Below are 21272 nucleotides of genomic sequence, written 5' to 3'. Positions count from 1 at the left end.
GCTAAAGGGGATGTTTCCCAGAGTCCTGAGGAGGGAGAAGACCATGAGGGTCAGAGCGAGCAAGAGACAGAGCAAGGAAACCACTCAGAGGAGAGACAGGGTAGATCCAGAGGAATTAGGAAAATCAAAGAAACTGTTCAACAGAGAATCCCCACTGGAGAGAGACCCTACACGTGTGGTGACTGTAGGAAAAGCTTCCAATACCGATCAGCCCTTATTAGACATCAGAGAATCCACACAGGAGAGAGACCCTACAAGTGTGTCGACTGTGGGAAAAGCTTCAGACAGAGTTCAACTCTTAGTAAACACCATACGCTCCACACAGGAGAGAGACCCTATGAGTGTCTAGAGTGTGGGAAAAACTTCCGTCAGAGGTTCCACCTTCATAAACATCAGAGAATCCACACGGGAGAGCGACCCTATGAATGCCTCATGTGTGGAAAAAGCTTCAGTGAGAATTCACAGCTTCTATCTCATCAGAGAACCCACACAGGAGAGAGACCCTATAACTGCCCCGATTGCGGGAAAAGCTTCCGTCATAGATCAGTCCTCACTGAACATCAGAGAATCCACACGGGAGATAAACCCTACAAATGCAATGAGTGCGGGAAAAGCTTCAGTCGGTACTCTCACCTCCTATCACATCAGAGAACCCACACAGGAGAGAAACCCTATAAGTGCCCTGACTGTGGGAAAAGCTTCAGTGAAAGCTCAACCCTTATTCAGCATCAGAGAATCCACACAGGAGAGAAACCATACAAATGCAAAGAGTGTGGGAAAAGCTTCAGTCACATCTCACACTTCCTAACACATCAGAGAATTCACACAGGAGAGAAACCCTATAACTGCCCTGACTGTGGGAAAAGCTTCAGTCACAACTCAACTCTTACTCAACATCAGAGTATTCACACGGGAGAGAAACCCTACAAGTGCAATGAGTGTGGGAAAAGCTTCAGTCGGATCTCACGCCTCCTAGCACATCAGAGAATCCACACAGGAGAGAAACCCTATAACTGCTCTGACTGCGGGAAAAGCTTCCGTCAGAGGTCAGTCCTTGTTACTCACCAGAGAGTCCACACAGGGGAGAAACCCTTTCAATGCCCAGAATGTGGGAAAAGCTTCTCTGTGAATTCAACCCTTACTAAACATAGGAGAATCCACAGTGGAGAAAGACTCTATGAGTGTATTGACTATGGGAAAAGCTTCAGTCAGAATTCACAGCTTCTATCACATCAGAGAACTCACACAGGAGAGCGACCCTATAACTGCCCTGATTGCGGGAAAAGCTTCCATCAAAACTCAGTCCTTATTGAACATAAGAGAATCCACATGGGAGAGAAACCCTTCAAATGTGCTGAGTGTGGGAAAAGCTTCAGAATCCACACTGGAGAGAAACCCTATAACTGCCCTGACTGACGTTAAAGCTTCTGTCAGAGGTCAGTCCTTGTTACTCACCAGAGAATCCACACAAGGGAGAAACCATTTTAATGCCCAGAATATGGGAAAAACTTCACTGTAAGCTCAGTCCTTACTAAACATAAGAGAATGAACAGTGGAGAAAGACCCTATAAGTGTATTGACTGTGGGAAAGGCTTCAGTCATATCTCACACTTTCAGTGACATCAGGGAATCTTATAAATGCCCTGACTGTGGGAAAGGCTTGCGGCACAGCTCAGACTTCATAACACATAAGAGAATCCAGAGGTCACAAAACCAAGAATTGTCCTGGCTGGGGAAGGGCTAAGTGAATAACACCTTTGCCAACTCCCACAAATCTCAGAGGGTCAGACCAGACCTGGTAGGAGTGGCCATGTAATGAGGAGATGGTGTAGTTTATAAAGCAGAAAATGAAATGGCCTTCCTAGAGAAAGCTGTGTAGAACAAGAGTCTGAGATGAGACTTCCAAATTGTGATGGGATTTTATTATCATTTTCCAGATACTTCCATTGACATTCTCTATTGAAATTTGGTTTTGTATAGGGATGATTCTACATATCTTATATGCTGTGACTTCACATTAGTTCTTGATAGTTTTTAGGCTGGTATTCACTGAGGGATTTAGGCGCTGTGACACTCAGTATTGCAGAGACTAAATTTTTTAGCACCTAGAAAATTACAGGAACAACATTGGGATCAACGAAGCCTGAGTTAGGAGCACCGGCTCCCTCTCTACAATGAATGGGGAGATATAGGTGCTTTAGAATGAGATTCACAAAAGCCAGCAAGCCAGAATGCTAAGTCAGGTGCTGCCTAAGCTAGCCAATGGGAGATGATGACCAGAGGGGTGTGTGCTAAACCTCACCCCTCCCAGGGGCATAGGAACCTATCTCTGTTTGTGAGTGACAAACCAGGGAAGGTAGATGCGGTGGGGCCTAGTCTAGTAAGTGTATTCAGAAGCAGTCTAAGTCCGCACAAAACAGGAAAATTCTCCTAAGAACATCACCAGACTAAGTTCTAGCATTTGAATGTGACAACTTTTTAACTGAAACTGATGTGGTGCTGATTTAAACTGCCTGCTTGCACCTGTAACTGCCAGTTACTGTTCACACCAGAAGTATCAGAGGGGTAGCCATGTTAGTCTGGATCTGTAAAAGCAGCAAAGAGTCCTGTGGCACTTTGTAGACTAACAGACATATTTGAACATGAGCTTTTGTGGGTGAATACGAAGTGAGTATTCACCCATGAAAACTCATGCTCCAATATGTCTGTTAGTCTACAAGGTGCCACAGGACTATTTGCTGCTCTTCACACCTTGTCTGTGTAGTGCTGAGCTCACTTAAATTGTCTTATTATCTGCCTTACTGCCTAAAAGAGCTACCCTTTCAATCTTTGGTTTGGCAAGGACATAACTAAATCTCAGCTGTGCTCATTGTGTTATCCCAGCTTTGTGGAAATCCATCGCTTGATGGTTTAATTTTCTCTTGTTGTCTTGCTTCAACTCAATTCCTAACTTTAAGTGCTAATGGGGACTAGCAACTTTGTCAATCACTGTTCTGCTCAGGCCTATATCTTAGGCTGTGGCTACACTATGAGGCTTTTAGCAACATGGCTGTGCTGCTACAGCTGTGCTGCTGAAAGGCATGCAGTGTAGCTGCTGTTTGTTGGCAGGAGAGCTGCTGTTTGTAGGCAGCCAGGAGAGTGCTCCTGCTGACAAAGTGCTGTTCACACTGGCGCTTTTTGTTAGTAAAACTTTTGTCATGTTTTTTTAACACCCCTGAACAATGAAAGTTTTGCCGACCAAGTGCCAGAGTAGACAAATCCTTTACACTCATGCCCTCCAGCTGTGCTGCTTTTGCATGTGTGAGTGAGAACTACTTGCCTGAGAGAGAAATATCCTTAGATCAGTCTTCCTTGGAATATTACACTAGGTGTATGAGTGACTGATTTCAGATTCATACTTCAATCTATACTTGTGTGGCTTTTAACCTTTAGAATACTCTTACTTTTAAAACAATTTTAGCTATGTTGTGTGTGTTTCTAACTACAGAGTTGTCTCGTGTTCCTACTTTACACTCCAGACTAGCTTCAGTCCAGTCTTGGGGTGGGAACTTCATTAGTTCCTATTTTACGTTTGTCCGTTTTAAATAACAAAAGCAGGGCACTTTGTGGTAGTTCTTTTTCTGTATTTGAACAGTACACTGTCACCCTTAGATGTATGGTATTACCTTTAATAAAAAATAAAAGATGTAATAATGGCTTTGCTAGCTTTTATGAAGTTGACACTCCTTTCAATTGTATTGCCTTATCAACTTATTTAGTTTCATCCAAATTTATTTTTAGTTTAAAAGTTTTAATATCAAGTTGAATTGTTTATTTTGGGACATCCCTTATTCACAGGAAAAAGAAGCCTGAATAAATTTTTATGTGGTTGCTTCCTGAATTCATTAATAACCATAATCAGTAATTCCATGTTTTCATTTGCTTTTCCTGAACCAGTCAGCTGAGGATTGATTGATTTAACAACTCCATCTGTTTGTTGTTTCTCTTAATTATCAGTTTTGATAATTGTTTCATTCTTTTAGTAATTTTACTTTGAATATTATCTGGCAACCAACCCTTTTTTGCCTCACACTCCTTTCATTCTGGGGAACCGACTGAATCCGTGGTTTATGAATCATTGCCCTGGGCACTTGGACAGGTTAAAGGAGCTGTTCAACCACACTCTGAGTAGCTGCAGTGAAATGGGCAGACTGAAGGGAAGAAGGAGGAGGAACCTAACAAAGGTGGAGGCCACTGAGCAATATCTGCCTCTTGTCATAGGTGCTTGCTGGGTTTTGCTGAACATCTGTGAAAGCCAGGGGGAGACCCTCATTGATGGCTGGGAAACAGAGGGGGAGAGAATTTCCCTGTTTTGAACAGCAGAGAGGGGACCTCTACCAGGTGCCCTGGACCTGAGTTAGGGATGTGGTGTGCTTCAAAAATGTCAAACTGTAGCTGCAGAAAATGAAAGTTCTGTAAGAGGAAATGAATGTGTTTGTGTAAAGATTTTATTAATAATTAACATGCAGGGGAAGGGGAAATGTACCTCAGCAATTTTTTTAAGCTGAATTGTACATGACAAAACCTCTATTGAGCTGACATAATGCAGTGGAAACATCAGACCAATAGACCTGTGGAGAAACATGCCCAAATTCCTGAGCACACAGATGGCTGTGCTGATGAGCTCACAAAAATGTGTAGGTGGAAACTGTTCTCCTTTTCTTAGTGGATAGAATTTGGGGGAGGAAAAGGGGGACTCCCAGTATCTTGTGTTCTCTGCAGGACGGCTTGGCTGAGGTGCTGGATGTGGACATAGCTCCACAGTGTTTTCCAACAGAGCTGTTTGCATCTGCATGATGTTCAGGATCCTTTCCTGCATGTCTACAATCTCCCTTGAGTGCAGGGGCAGATAGATGTATGTATTCTGTAGGTAAGGCATAGGTATAAGTTAAGGCAATAATGCATGGAGCCTATGATGGGGTGGAGGTACTCGTCCAGTGCGTGATGAGCGCACCCCATCCCGAGAATAAGTCCTCAGGACTGCTGTTGACCTTGGGATCATGACACCTAGTGGTCAGAGTCTATAGAGTTGCCCTCATTCTCAGTCCATAAGGGCCGTAAGTCCTAGTGGCCAGAGTCAATAAACTGGCCTTTATTCTCAGGGCTATAAAGATGCCCCAAAAGCCTTAGCATAAGTAGTTAATCAGGAGTAATTCTAAATCATAATATAGCACACGACAGATTGATGTAATGCCCAAACTGCTGACAGAAGTCATGAATACTAGTTTATACAAATCTGGGATATTTTAAGTTAGGAACATAAGCAGATGTCTGACCATAAGAATGTCATGGTAACTAATGGATTTGTATGCTAATGAGCTTTAGGTAACAGGCCACTTCTACATACGTAAGGTGAAGAAATACAGATGAGGAGAATGGGCTAAAATCCCTACTGATTATGCATTTGGCATTATTAAAAATTGTATCCTGGTCTTTGTGCTTTGAGAGAGCTCTTGGAAGATGCCAGGATGATGACCACTGATGATGGTGACAAGGAAAATGATTACGATGATTGATTGGATGATGATGAGAAAAATAATGACTGATCTTTGGGGTTGTTCTGAAAGGGATGATGTGACTATGTACATTCTATATTATCCCTATCTACCTTGATTGCCTGGAGTGTTTGTAACTTTGCTAACTCTATTAATAAAACTATTGCAAATTCCAAAGGCTTTTCCTAAGTGGTGAGTTGCAACTAAATAATGTTAATAATACTGGGTTTGATCTCAGGACTAGAACCTACCAGACCTCAGTGTGTTAACTGGGAATTCTTAAGTAATCAATACAATTAATATATAATCTATAGGTCAGGCAATACAAGACATTGCACCTCCCATGATTCTGTGTCTGCTAAATAAGAAAAATGTGGAACCAGAAATCAGTGAACCAAATTTGGTTTGTTGGAAATTAGGCCTAAATGGTGGACAAAATAATGTCCTCATCAGTCCCTTTTGAGGCCCTTAAAAAGAAACTTTGGGGCAGGACAAATGTAAAGCTTTTTACCACCACTGCAGTGGTGACAGGAGTGTTGCTGTTGTTTATCAGTCTTTGATACTCCAGTGAGGATCCTTGAAGATCATCACTGCACCAGTGAGGTCCCCAACCTGATACTTGTGAGATCCTGCTCTTTCTTCCCCTTCCTTTTGTGCTACTTTCTTTCCCCAGTCTTCCCATTGCCATTTTTGCCCAGACGACCCTGGCCGACCTCACCGAGGCCAGCCAGGAGCACTCACGGGATGATGCTGATGACGGATACCAGTCATATTGTACCGTCTGCCATCAGAAAGGGAAGGCAATGGGATGCTGCTGTGTAGCACTGCAGCACCGCGTCTGCCAGCAGCATCCAGTAGACATACGGTGACATTGAAAAAAGGCGAGAGACAATTTTTTTTCCCTTTTCTTTCATGGGGGATGGGGGGATGACGACATATACCGTGAACCACCCGCGACAATGTTTTTGACTCTTCAGGCTTTGGGAGCTCAGCCAAGAATGCAAATGGTTTTCGGAGAGTGCAGGAACTGTGGGATAGCTCGAGTCCTCAGTCTCCCACCCCTCCGTGAGCATCCATTTGATTCTTTGGCTTTCCGTTATGCTTGTCTCAGCTCCTTAAGTTTCACGCAGCACTGTGTTGAGTCCCTGTTGTGGCCTCTCTCTATCATAGCCTTGGAGATTTTTTTCAAATGATTTGGCATTTCGTCTTTTGGAATGGAGTTCTGATAGAACAGATTCATCTCCCCATACAGAGATCAGCTTCAGTATCTCCCGTACGGTCCATGCTGGAGCTTTTTTTTTGATTCTAGGACTGCATGGTCACCCGTGCTGATGGGCGCTCCACGCTGGGCAAACAGGAAATGAAATTCAAAAGTTCGTGGGGCTTTTCCTGTCTACCTGGCCAGTGCATCCGAGTTCAGATTGCTGTCCAGAGCAGTCACAATGGTGCACTGTGGGATACTGCCCGGAGGCCAATACCGTCGAATTGCGGCCACACTAACCCTAATCTGAAATAGCAATACTGATTTCAGCGCTACTCCCCTCGTCGGGGAGGAGTACAGATATCAGTATTAAGAGCCCTTTATATCGATATAAAGGGCTTCATTTTGTGGATGGGTGCAGGGTTAATGCGATTTAATGCTGCTAAATTTGATATAAACTCATAGTGTAGACCAGGCCCAAGAAGGACTGCTTAACTGTATAAGAGACCTTAAGCACTATTCACTGTCTGAAGAAAGGGCATTGATACGTTTGGATTAGGTTTGTTTTGCATAAACAATCAGTTCCAGTTCTAATGCTCTTTACCTCACTTGGATTCTTTTTTCCTTTTGTGTGTTTCACTATATGTGACTCTTTATCCTGGTGGTTACAGCACCTTCCTGCAAGGTGCATGACCCTTTGCTCCAGCCTAAGAGAGGATCTGTGTTTTTCAAGCTAGATTTTTTTTTTTATTTTTTATTTTAAGAATTCTTTTTTAAAGTTTGAACTGTTTTCTTGGCCATTCCATTTGACTATGGGATCAACAGACAAGGTTTGGTGAATAAAGTCAAACTTTTGCAAAACAATTGAAAAGTAACTGGAGCAGAATTGTGGTCCATTGTCACTGAGTTTCTCAGGTATGCCATACCTTGCAAATAGACTTTGCCTTATGAGAGACGTGCTTGTGGTGTCCTAAAGCAAGCAGGCTTCTAAGTATTTGGAATAATAATCAACCAGAATAAAAATAATCTGTGCCTTGAAACGCAAACAGGTCCATGCCAAATTTCTGCCAAGTTCTATTTGAGACCTTATATAATAGCACTGAATCCTCTTGACTTTTGTTTCTGAAGGTTTGACATGTTTTACAAGATTGAAGCAGGTCCTCAGCTTGACTATGCATGCCTGGCTAATAGACAGCATCTCAAACTCTCTGCTTCCAGATGATTTTTATTAATAATAGCCAAGTTCCTTTTCTGAGACTTCTTGGTAGTATGATTGTCACTTTTAAAGAGATGTCACTTTTGAACATTTCCTTCTTCTCTATAGAACCAATAAGCACATACCTCTTGTGATATATCAGGTCTTTTGTCCAGTTATCCTTGCAAAATAATTTCTCTTCAAAGTTGCAGGACAGCATCATTTTTGGTAGATGAGTCTGGATGTAGGGAAAAAAAATTAATAAAAGGAAGGAAGTAATCTGACATTCATTTGGGAAAATGCCACAAATAGAATTCATAAATTCTATTTGTGAATTAAAACCATAAGCAAAAGCCCCACCCCAGAGTATGTTGGGCAGTGTCCTTTTGCCTCATGTTCTTAAGTCCAGCAAACAAAAGTCCATTTAACATGCCTGTCTCTTCTCCGCACTCCGCTCACAGTTGTCCTGGGTCAATGCAGGCCCAAAGTTCAGAGGTGTATCTGCAGAGTTCTTCTCCCACCTTGGGTGGAGTAAGAAGGCACCTTACTCACTCCTCTGTCCAGGCACTTGCTCGCTGCTTCTCTCCGCAGCTACCCTGCTGGCCAATCATCGCTTAGCTCCTTTCTGCCAGCCATCTTGCTGGCTGCTCCAGTCCTTTGCCCAATCACCACACCTCTTTACCAGCCACCCCACCAGCTGATTGCCAATCCACTGGGATGTCTTCTGGTCCCACCACTTAACATGGCACTCAGTGATTTCAGCTGTTCATGGAGGAGCCTCACTGCCAGGGGCGACACCAGCATGCCAAGCGCATGCCTGGGGCGGCAAGCCACGGGGAGCACTCTGCTGGTCACCACGAGGGCAGCAGGCAGGCTGCCGTCAGCGGCATGCCTGCGGAGGGTCCGCTGATCCTGCGGATTCGAGCTTGGGGCAGCAAAATACCTAGAGCTGCCCCTGCTCACTGCTGGTCTACAAAGGGCAGTCTCTTGCATCCCAAAACAGATTTAATGCTTAAACCTGAGTATCAGTGATTTTAGCTCTGTGGTATGTAACAAGACTCTCAGCTGAACAGCAATCAGCTCTGTTATTACACCATAAGAAGAGCCAAATGGTGTCCAGGACCCACACCAGCAGGTGATGGTACAACCCACATCCCCTGCCTAGTGAGTGCCTCAGTCAGGGTGAGCCAAGTACAGTTCTACTGTCCTTGATTAACACAACAAGGATAACAATGCTTTATTACTCCTGCCCCTATAACAAGGAGACTGGGGATTCAACACCAGCCAAAAGTGATCATTTGGGAAAGCACTCCCATCATGCTGGGCAGGGTGGGTGTGCCTAAGCAAATGAGATCAGCTCCTGAAGTCCTTTTTCACAGCTCATCACTAGATATCAGGGGCGAGCTCATTCAGACCCTGCTTACAGGTACATGAACTTGGCAAAGGTATGGCTAGCATTCCTAAAACACAGACACTCCTAAAAAGTACTAGGTGGACTGGGTATTCATGTAAACACATTCCTGGGTGATGGTACAGGAGCACACCAACCCCAGTTAAGATAATGGAGGGGGATGTTTTGTTTGAACCAACAGGTAAAAGGTGTAGGGGTGGTAACTAACCATGTCAGGATTGCAATATATAACTTGTTTGTATCAATGTATAAAAGAGAACTCATAGGAGAGGCACCTCTGTGCAGCTGAGGGGGCAGCAGAGATGCTCACTGACCTAGTCCTCTATCAGAGGCATATGTGTTAGCGTACCTGTAGTTCTATGGGAGCTCTAGGACTATACTTCACTGACAATAAACCTGGCCAAGCGCCTTCACCATTGAACTGAATCTGTGAGCTTTCTTTATGAGTAATAGTGAGAAGTTCTGAATTGACAGGCTACACTATCTGCTAGTGCGGACAACACTGGCTCAGCCCTAAACACAAAAGCTCTGAGAAGCCCTCCAATAGTAACAACATTCTTTAGCAACATTCTTAACAACACTAGTGACCCCAAAAGGTCATGACCTAAAATGACAGAAAACTCTGAGGTAGGGAATTTTCTAATCCCCTCCCTAGATATCCCCACAGAAATGTGGAATGGGATCTGTAAGGCTAGGGCAGAAAAATAATACTAAAAGTAAGAAATGTAGAATATTGCAAACTCTGGCCAAGGCTGTTAAATGTTAAGACAGAAGGCCACAAAATTGGCCAGGCAAGTAACAGAAAGACAGAAAAAGTTAGAAGAAACAACAGGGGCAACAAAATTACTGGAAAGAACAGAAACTGGAAACAGCTGTAGAAAATCTGCAAAAAAGAGAAGTGTAGTCCCCCATTATAAATCTTGGTGGGCAACTCTGGATACTAAAGAATGGGGACAGAAATAGAACAAGGTGTTCCAAGCAAAATGAAAAGGTGGAACATGTGATGATTGGAATGGGGGTATTGGGAATGACCCAGTCCAAAAGCCACCAAGCAGTCTATGGGGAGGGGCCACCACAATGCAACCATCCCCATATGATGAGAGCCAGGTTCCCGTAAAACCTAAACCAAGACTGAGGGCTTGGCTACACTTGAAACTCCAAAGCGCTGCCACCCACCGCTGGCCTCCTCACTCTTTTGCCCACCACTGACTCGCCATGTCCCTCCTCACTCCCTCACCCGTGCGGGGAAGGGGAGTGAGGAGGGATGCTGCGAGCAGCTGGGACCTTCGGAGACAGAGACTTACCAGGTAGGCAGCAGCAGCAGGTGGTGAGGGCTTTGGGGAAGGGGTAGAGCAGGGAGGGGAAGAGGTGGGGCCACCACTACCCAGGTGTCCCGCAGCGGGTCAGCGGCAGCTGCATAAAGGAAAGCTTAGCCTGGCCTATTATGTCCACTGCCCATGTCTCAGAGCCAGGATAAAAACCGTGGGCATGAGTTCCCAACCCAAAGCTTTAACCCGCGGAGCCCCACTCCTTTTTTCCTTCTTTCTCAAATATTTTTACATACCAGTTAAGTTTTCCTTTATATTCTCTCTCAGTTTGCTCACTGCTGCTGCCTGTATTTTAAGATAACTTGATAGAGTTAATTATTCTCTCTTGGCTCGGGACTCCCTCCCTTCTACATTGCTTTTCTTCACACTCATCCCCTCCCCTCCCCAACTTCCCAAACCCTCTTCATTTCTGCCCTTTCTTTGTTTTAAAAGTTAAAACTTATAATTATTACAGAAACCTCCAACACTAAAAAGATGAAGGAACTGAAAACAAACCAAACACACACAGATAAAAACTTAATTTTAAATAAGTCCAGTAACTTAATCATTTTAACCCTTCAGGAATGCAATAGCTGGAAATACTTCTAACTTTCTAGAAGATATGGTTGCAAAGCAACAGAAATGCAGACTCTGATTCTAATTCTAACCACTGACTAATATTTGAAACATGGGCTTTCCTTATTTCCATCTAGCAAAGTTTTAAAATAAAGTTTATATAAAGTAATGGAAAATGCCTTAAGTTACTAAATTAATACAATTTGGACAAATAACTTAATAAGAATTTGTATCAATTCTTATTAAAAATTTTAAATAAAAAGATAACTTGCTTATTTAGATGTTTAACTCGTTCTTAGCTGTCTGTTTTCTAAAATGCTTTACTTTAATAATAAATCTCTTACTGCCTTTCTTGTATAGTTACCGATACAATTCTGCCACCATTCATCTTTAGTTTTACATTTGTCCTGTATGTAATGTATGTTGTTCTTTGGTGTATGGTGTATTTGTGTGTCATGTGACTACTTTTTTGTTTTAATTTTGTTGCAACAAAAGTCAATTGTATACTTTTTTAAATATAAGTGGTACCACACTATATAAATATTATAGTTGAGGTATGTGGAAGCAGGGAAAGAAAGAGCAGGTTTAAGTGCAGCATTTAAGTGTCAGAGACAGAGCATCTGTTCTGTCAAGTCTTAGCCTAATATCATGAGACTTGTAGAAGCAGGGCTCATGTCAGAAGTGAGTGGAAAACTGCAGAATCGTTAGTGTGACCTAGCCTTGAGATAACAATGTTTGAGAAGAGAAGGTGAGAAAATACTGGACTAGATAGCAAATAGCCTAAATGAAATGCAGATATTTTTAATAAATGCATGTCACAAAGAGGTATAAATGCTTGTGTGATTTTGCTTGTACTTTGGAGAAGCTGAGGCAGAGATGCTCTCTGTCAACTGTGTTTTTCCCTTTGAACTGCATGTCCTGAATAAAGCTGTCTCTGATTTTGTTGCTTCCAACCTGAGAGGGGAGTTTGTTTCTTCCACAGGTATAACTATCATAATATTATTAACCACAGGTTTTTATTTTAAAAAACACGTAAGGGGTTACCTCAATATTAATGCAAAGGTAATATAAACAAAATGTCAACTTCTTGTTTGGGTTTTTATAAATTTCTTTGCTCCAAGTCCTGTGCTCTAGGTTGCTATCTGCAAAATACAAGCATTAGGTTACAGTGCTGGGTTCAATTACAATGCCAGCATCAGCCAGTTTGAGTCTGCCAAGCCTGGTACTCCTTCTGCTGCTCTATCATAAATTCTTTCACATGCATTTGGTGGGTCAGAAGATGCCACTGAAATGTCCACCAGTGTCTTATGGGAATTCTGCCCATTTCCTGATACAGGAGTGAAGGCGCAAGCAAGAGAAGTTATTGCAAACACACCTCCTCCATGTTCCTGGCTCCCGTGGCTGGGAGCGCACAGACCAAAATAACTCCCCCTGCTGGCTATATTTACAGCCTGTTCAAAATTCCTGTAATGAGCAGAGTGGGCAGTTAAGTTTTCTCACAATGCACTATCGTCAAAGGGCTAGAATGGCCACACCTCAGAAGGGCACTAGGGCGTCTGGGATATGCTTGGTTTGACGTGTGTCTGCGTGCTGCAGAGTGGATGCCAGAGCCCCAGGTTTGTGCAGACCTTAGAAAATTGTTAACAGACAGTTATCAATGAGAGTAGATGCTCAGCCCTGGGTTTTTTAACTCAGGGTCTGCTGACTCAAGTCCCACTAACCTTTGGCTTACATTGCAGTGGAGACATAGTCTGGGTGATTTCTCCGCTGCCTCTGGCCTTGGCTACACTTGAAAGTTGCAGCGCTGGTGGTGGCTTTATAACGCTGTAACTCACTCCCCTTCTGCACGGGGAAGGCACATACAGCGCTGTATCTCCACGGTTGCAGCGCTGCTTGTACTCCACTTCCACGAGAGGACTAAAGAGTATAGTGCTGCTGCTGCAGCGCTGCGCTGCCAGTGTGGCCACCCAAAGCCCTGTGATTGGCCTCCAGAAGTATTCGGCAGTATCCCAGAATGCCTGTTCTAGCCCCTCTGCTCATCAGTTCGAACTCTACTGCCCTGGCCTCAGGTAACTAACCATCAGACCCGCCCTTTAAAATCCCCAGGAATTTTAAAAATCCCCTTCTGGTTTGCTCAGCCAGGTGTGGAGTGCAATCAGTGAATCTTTCCAGGTGACCATGCCTCCATGCACCAAATAAGCCCCAGTATGGAGCAGTGGTGAGTTGCTGGACCTCATCAGTGTTTGAGGGGAGGAAGCTGTGCAGTCCCAGCTGCGCTCCAGCCATAGGAGTTACAATACCTTTGGGCAGATATCAAGGGCCATGATGGAAAGGGGCCATGACCAGGACGCACTGCAGTGAAGGGTTAAAGTGAAGGAGCTGGGGAGTGCCTACTGCAAAGCCTGTGAGGGAAACCACTGCTCTGGTGCTGCCCCCATGACCTGCCGTTTCTACAAAGAGCTGGACGCGATACTTGGGGGTGATCCCACCTCCACTCCGAGGACCATGATGGACACTTCAGAGCAGGGGGAGGAGGAGCAGGAAAGCAAGAGTGAAGGTACTGGGGTTGGGGGAGACACCCCGGAGTCCCAGAAGGCATGCAGCCAGGAGGAAGGCAGCCAGTCGTAGCAGCCAGTACTTGGTGGAGGACAAACAGAGGAGCAGGTTCCCGGTAAGCAGCTTTTATTTTCAGGATGGAAATTTTTCGGGAGAGGAGGGTTAGGGCTGCATGCATGCCTAGATGCGGAATAGCACATTGATGTGGTCTAATCACGTCACGGTAATCGGCCTCGTAATCTCTTCAAAAGTCTCATCCAGAGCATGGGCAATGCGCTTGTGCAGGTTTATTGGGAGAGCCACTGTGGTCCTTGTCCAGTCAGGCTAACGTGCGTCCTCGCCACTTGTGCCACGAGGGTGGGGGGACCATTGCTGCACACAGGCAAGCTGCATAGGGGCCAGGGCGGAATCCGCATTGCAGTAGAAGACCCTCCCGTGCTTCCCAGGTGACCCGCAGCAGCGAGATATCTTCCAGGATAAACTCCTGTGGAAATGTTGGGATAGTGTTCAGTGTAGGTGCCCCTGCACTGTTTGCTTTCCCAACACACCCAGAAACCCAGTACAGCCCTGAAACAATCCAGTCCCCCTTACTCACCATTTCGGGGCTCCCATGGGTTATGTGCACTCTCTTTGGGATGGGAAAATTATGCTATTGTGAAGACTGTTAATGTGCCCTGCTTCACTGCGGGGGAATTACTCTGTCTGGTATAAACAATGCTGCTCTGTTAAGTGTTGCATTTTGCCTTTACAGATGCACCTTGAGATCTCGGCTGTTGTGTTATCACCAGCTGAGAGACTACAAAACCTGGAAGAAGCGTGAAAAAGCAAAGACAGACATGCTGCAAGAAGTGATGCAGCAATTCTCACAGAGAATCAAAAAGCGCAGGAGTGGAGGGGAGGGAAAGCAGGATCCGCAAGCAAAAAACTGCAGCGCAAAGGAAGCAATGCGCAGAAGCGGCTGATAAGCATCCTGGAGCGCCAAGCAGACTCTATCCAGTGCTCCGTAGCCATGCAGGCAGACCCCCCCCCCCCCCCCGCAGCCTTTCTCCCAAAGCTCTTTCCCTTGTGCCCTCATGTCAGCTCCAACCCCCCTTCCTCAACATCCGGGTTCTTACCACCACCAGCTGCCTTCAACACCTGTATATTCACCAAGCAGCCCTGAGAACTACGACCCTTACCCTCTGCACTCAACCCCTATCGCCATGCAGTATAGCCATCCTGAAGTGCAGCAGTCATTGCACAGCACTCCAGACAGGACATATGCAAATCTGTGATTGTATAGTTCCCCACCCCACCCCCTTGCCCTTTCAGATTCCCAAAAAGTTGTGTTTCTTTCAATAAATTAATTTTCTTTTCAATAAATGAATTTTTGGCTTTGAAAAGAGTCTTTATTATTGCATAAAGTTAAAGATACCTTAGCCCAGAAAAGAAACAGGCACTGCAAATCAGCTTAGCAAACACAGATTCCTACTAACATTGTAACCACTGGACTTCACTCCCATGCAGAGCACCAAACATTACTGTTGGTTTTCAGCCTCAAATTCCTTCCTCAAGGCATCCCTAACCCTTGCAGCCCTGTGCTGGGCCTCTCTAATAGCCCTGCTCTCTGGCTGTGCAAATTCAGCCTCCAGGCTTTGAACCTCGGAGGTCCATGCCTGACTGAATCTTTCACCCTTCCCTTCACAAATATTATGGAGGGTACAGCACGCAGGTATAACTGCGGGGATGCTGTTTTCACCCAAGTCCAGCTTCCCATACAGAGATCACCAGCGCCCCTTTAAACAGCCAAAAGCACACTCCACAGTCATTCGCACCAGCTCAGCCTGTAGTTGAATCGTTCCTTGCTGCTGTCAAGGCTCCCTGTGTACAGTTTCATGAGCCACGGCATGAACGGGTAAGCGGGGTCTCCAAGGATCACAATGGGCATTTCGACATCCCCTACTGTGATCTTCTGGTCTAGGAAAAAAGTCCCGGCTTGCAGCTTCCTGAACAGGCCAGTGTTCCGAAAGATGCATGCATCATGCACCTTTCCGAGCCAGCCTGCGTTTATGTCAATGAAACGCCCACGGTGATCCACAAGTGCCTGGAGAACCATAGAGAAATACCCCGTCTGATTAACGTACTCGGACGCTAGGTGGGGTGGTCCCAGAATAGGAATATGCGTCCCATCCACAGTTAGGGAAACCCATTTGGGCAAAGCCATCCACAATATCCTGCACGTTCCCCGGAGTCATGATTCTTCTTAGCAGGATACGATTAATGGCCCTGCAAACTTGAATCAACACGATTCCAACGGTCTACTTTCCCACTCCAAACTGGTTCCCGACCAATTGGTAGCTGTCTGGAGTTGCCAGCTTCCAGATTGCAATAGCCAACCGCTTCTCCACCAGCAGGGCAGCTCTCAATCTCATGTCCTTGTGCCGCAGGGTGGGGGGAGCGCCTCACACAGTCCCATGAAAGTGGCTTTTCTCATCCAAAAGTGCTGCAGCCACTGCTTGTCATCCCAGACTTGCATGATGATGTGATCCCACCACTCAGCGCTTGTTTCTCAAGCCCAAAAGCAGCGTTCCACAGTGCCAAGCATGTCTGTGACTGCCACAAGCAATTTCGTGTCGTACACATTACACGACTCACTATCATCGTCGGACTCCTCACTGTCACTTTGGATCTTAAGGAATAGCTCAAATGCCAAACATGATGTGCTGGTGAGACTCGTCAGCATACTCCTCAGCAGTTCAGGCTCCATTTCCTGCAGACTGAAACAGAACACAGATCACGTTGCACAGAAGCCATTGAAAGATGGCGCCAAATGTGGATGGAAACACAGAGATTGCTGGGATGTGAAGCGATGCATCACGGGGCGTTGGGACAGGAACCAGAATGACCCGCACCCTCCGCCCCCCCACAACCCATGGCGCCAGAATGGGAAGAGTATCAGAGGGGTAGCCGTGTTAGTCTGGATCTGTAAAAGCATCTGACAAAGTGGGTATTCACCCACTAAAGCTCATGCTCCAAAACGTCTGTTAGTCTATAAGGTGCCACAGGATTCTCTGCTGCTTTTACAGAATGGGAAGAGGTGCTCTGTGGGATAGCTGCCCATAATGCACCACTCCCAACATTGCTGCAAATGCTGCAAATGTGGACACACTGCAGCGCTGGTAGCTGTCAGTGTGGCCAGATTGCAGCGCTTTCCTTACACAGCTGTACGAAGACAGCTTTAACTCCCAGCGCTGTACAGCTGCAAGTGTAGCCAAACCCTCTATGTCCTGCACTGACTCTATCTCTGCTCAGGACTCTGGGAAAAGTTCCCTTTGGCTCTTCCCAATAGCAACCCATTTGGTTCTATTCACTCAGGACCTTCTTGCTGAGGATTCTCTTCCTCATTCTCATTCACTGTCCAATCCCTGCTGGAATAGAGGGAGAATCCTGACAGGTGTCACTCCCTGTGCCAGGGAGGAAAGAGAAGCTTAGAAGAAAGGACCAGGAAAGAGGAAACAAACCTAAATAACTGTTGGGTAGATAAAAACACATCCCTAGAAGATAGGAGGGGGACCAGTTCTGTCCCCACACCCTATGTGAATATAAGTGAGGGGAGAGGCTGCAAGGTGAGACAGGATTGGTGAAAACTGTAGCCTTTTATTCTATTTAATGTCAATCATACTTCCCTGGGTTCAGCTCTGGCAGCTACAGTCTCAAGTTCAACAGAGTTATCTCTGTTTGTTCTATTCTGGAGCCCATAGGAACACATGAAACCATAGGCAAGTAACACACAATTACAAGAGCATTTATCTTTTAGTAGTTTTATTAAAGTTGCCAATAAAATTGTAAAAGTCACAACATATATGATTCCAAAGAAACCAGGCACTAATAATAACTATAGATATACTCACATTCTCCTAGGCGGTGTTAGAGTCTGTTGGCCCTCAAGTAGATTGATTAGCAATACGAGAGTGGTTCCTGCTGGAGTTTCCCATAGGAAGCTTAATTTCCCTACTTTGGGCACCCTTTTTTATACTGTGATTTTGTCTATACTTACATTCTGTGCATGTACATAAAAGCATCATCCCTCTCTTCCTTATTGGTCTGTGTCTCCTGAATTTTAGTCCATCATCCCTCTCTTCCTTATTGGTCCTGTGTCCCTGAATTTTAGTGACTGTGTAGATTGACGTACCACCTTTGTCTTGTGGTTAAGGCACACGTTAGAGGCAATATTTGTTGTTACAGCATTTTATGATTTAACTTTAACCTTACTTTCGCAATAGTACCAATTTCTGCCTCTTTCCCATACTTTTCGGGTTATTTCTTGGTCGTTAACTTATGCCATCATTTCTTGTATCCAAGGCCTAAAATAGCCAAGCTAAAGTCTTGCGGGCTTCAATCTGCGGGCTTCTTGCATTTCAGCTTGTCTGACTTGTGTCTGCTACCTAGTGCCTCTAAATATTGATTGATCATATACTTTTATAATCCTACAAATCAACTTTGATTAACATACGAGTATATAGAATATAACATTGATTAATCATAACATCACACAAAAAATGAATACTAAACTAAAATAATTGGCTACAAAACCCATGATTGAGCTCTAATCTGAGGATATAAAACTTGGTTTCTAAGTCAATTCCTCAGCTGTACAGGCATTTCTTGGGATTTCCCTTTCCTCAGTCCCCTGGAGATGATGATCTGGGACCCACAGCCCTTCCTATTGTTCAAGCCAGGAGATCACATCAGGTTTGGAAATTGGAAATCTCACTTAAGGGGCAAGGAAAGAGTTGATTTTGTTCCATAAAGGTCAGTACTCAGGACCTGAGTAGCCCACCCAGAGAAGGTCTCCACCCCCAACCTGCGAGGATGGGGCTATAAATCAAGATATGAAGAAATAAACAGAAGAAACACCACCCAGGACCTGGAAAGAAGATCACTAATAGACACCTCCTCTCCTCCCCTCCAGCACAGAGACCAAAGAGCCTCCTCTCATGGGTTCATGTTCTCCCTGGGCGGCAAGTGAAGCTTCCCCTGGGTGAAGCTCCCTGTCCTGCCTTGTCTGCCTGTGGCCCTGCCCACATTCCACCCCCTCTGCACCCCAGGTCCCACCTTTGCACTGCCTCAGGTCCTGCCCCCTACTGCAGTCGGCCCCCTCTCCTGCTCGGCCTCCCGCCACTGCCTACCACGTTCCTCCTCTCCTCACCTCCCCTCCCCCATGGGGGCAGGGGGATAAGGGCGGATGTGGTGGGTGGGTAGGTGAGGTCCCTTCAGGGCAGAGGAGGGGTGAGGAGGGATATGGTGAGTGGTGGAGACCTCTGGAGATGGGGGACAGAGTAGAGGAGAGGAGGGCATCACTAGGCAGTGGCAAGGGCCTTGAGGAAGGGGTGGAGCAGGGAGGGAAAGAGGCGGAGCACAGGCAGAGTCACCATGGCCCAGATGTCTAGCAGCTGTGCCAGGGGATGCTTATCCTCCCCTGGCCTGTTATACCATTGCCCACCATCTTCTCTTAGCTTTCAGTTATCCATTGATTTAGTTGGGGATTGGTCCTGCTTTGATCAGGGGGTTGGACTAGACGACCTCCTGTGGTCCCTTCCAACCCTGATATTCTATGATTCTATGATACTTTGATTGTCCACATCTGCTAGTTTCCCTCCCAATATCTCTTTTGGAGGTCCCCAAAAGGGGAATGATGAATAGAAAAGCCCATCCCCTCATTAATTTTTTTCACCAGTTAGGCCTAATTTAAAACACACCAATTCTGTTCCACTGATTTCTAGTCCTAAACTTCTATTGTTTACCAGGTATCCCGAAGTGCAGAAAGAATAGCAAATATGGCAGGCGACCAGCTTGGCTTAACAGTGAAATCTTTGGTGAGCCTAAACTCAAAAAGGAAGCTTACAAAAAGTGGGAGGAGTGGTAGATATGCTGGAGGGTAGGGATAGGATACAGAGGTACCTAGACAAATTAGAGGATTGGGCCAAAAGAAATCTGATGAGGTTCAACAAGGACAAGTGCAGAGTCCAGCACTTAGGATGAAGGAATCCCACGCACTGCTACAGACTAGGGACTGAATGGCTAGGCAGCAGTTCTGCAGAAAAGGACCTAGGGGTTACAGTGGACGAGAAGCTGAATATGAGTCAGCAGTGTGCACTTGTTGCCAAGAAGGCCAATGGCATATTGGGCTGTATTAGTAGGGGCATTGCCAGCAGATTGAGGGAAGTAATTATTCCCCTCTATTCGACACTGGTGAGGCCACACCTGGAGTATTGCGTCCTCTTTTGGTCTCTCCACTACAGAAGGGATGTGGACAAATTGGAAAGAGTTCAGCGGAGGGCAACGAAAATGATTAGAGGCTGGGGCACATAACTTATGAGGAGAGGCTGAGGGAACTGGGCTTGTTTAGTCTGCAGAAGGGAAGAATGAGAGGGGGGAATTGATAGCAGCCTTCAACTACCTGAAGGGAGGTTCCAAAGAAGATGGATCTAGACTGTTCTCAGTGGTAGCAGATGACAGAAGAAGGAGTAATGGTCTCATGTTGCAGTGGGGAGGTCTAGGTTGGATATTAGGAAACAGTATTTCACTAGGAGAGTGGTGAAGCACTGGAATGGGTTACCTAGGGAGGTGGTGGAATCACCATCCTTAGAAGTTTTTAAGGCCCACTTATCAAAGCCCTGGCTGGGATGATTTAGTTGGTGTTGGTCCTGCTTTGAGCAGGGAGTTGGACTAGATGACATCCTGAGGTCTCTTCCAACCCTGATATTCTATGATTCTATGATCTTAACACAGTTGTATCACTAGGCTCTTTTGTTTCAATTGTTTCAGTTTTTCTATCCCCATTTTACACCTTTTCACATCAACATTTTTGTTTATACTTTATTGCAACATTTACAAACTTTTATCCGCTTTCCCAGAGTTAGGCCTACAGCTTTGATAGGCCTACTAGGGCCCCAATTATCGTGACACCACCCAGACACCATTAATCCCCCTGTGACACTGCACCCCCTATTCTTCACAGTAATATATGATATGATTATAACATAAGCATAATGCAAGGTAGATCATGTGAGATCATTGGAAAGGTTATTATTTACCGAGTATAATTATCCTATTTGTATGCATATATCATTTTTGTACCTCTAGTTAGGAATATTGACTATATAGCTGTATTACAAATGTGTTTACACGTGAGGAACGCCCATTAGGCAAAAGACTGTCAGTCTAGATGGCTGACTGGAAAGGGTCTGTTAAGGTTAAAGGGCCATTAGGAGAAAACCATAGGCCTTAGAGGAAGTTTATCTCTTACCAAGGTGGGGTGCGGGGGTGGGGGTTGGTCTACTGAGGACACTACAAACGGCCTTTGAGCAATGGCTGCTGTGGCACTACAGGGGCATAAAACCAGGTCACCTGGTACTGAACTCCATCTTGAAATACCAGTATTTTTCCACCAACCAGCGTGGGAACCAAGCTTTGATACCTTCCCACCGTATGCAAAAGCTATTTAAGGCAG

General features: G+C 45.2%; 2 protein-coding genes across 2 annotated transcripts in view; both read left to right on the top strand.

The window, feature by feature from the left end:
• LOC116824329 (uncharacterized) overlaps positions 1-12177 on the top strand; it is a 159130-nt gene extending 146953 nt beyond the window's left edge. The window contains 1 exon segment of the mRNA XM_075071954.1: positions 145-12177. Within this exon segment, the coding sequence (XP_074928055.1) occupies positions 145-1620 (1476 nt within the window). The 3' untranslated portion in view covers positions 1621-12177.
• The window catches only part of LOC116837181 (uncharacterized), a 91092-nt gene that overhangs the window by 9695 nt on the left and 60125 nt on the right, over positions 1-21272 (top strand). The gene's annotated exons all lie outside the window — the stretch shown is intronic.

Source organism: Chelonoidis abingdonii, chromosome 13 (genome assembly GCF_003597395.2).
Source record: "Chelonoidis abingdonii isolate Lonesome George chromosome 13, CheloAbing_2.0, whole genome shotgun sequence".
In the NCBI taxonomy this organism is placed as follows: Eukaryota; Metazoa; Chordata; order Testudines; family Testudinidae; genus Chelonoidis; species Chelonoidis abingdonii.
Note: the sequence above shows the minus strand (reverse complement) of the source record. Positions and strands in the feature narration are given on the sequence as shown.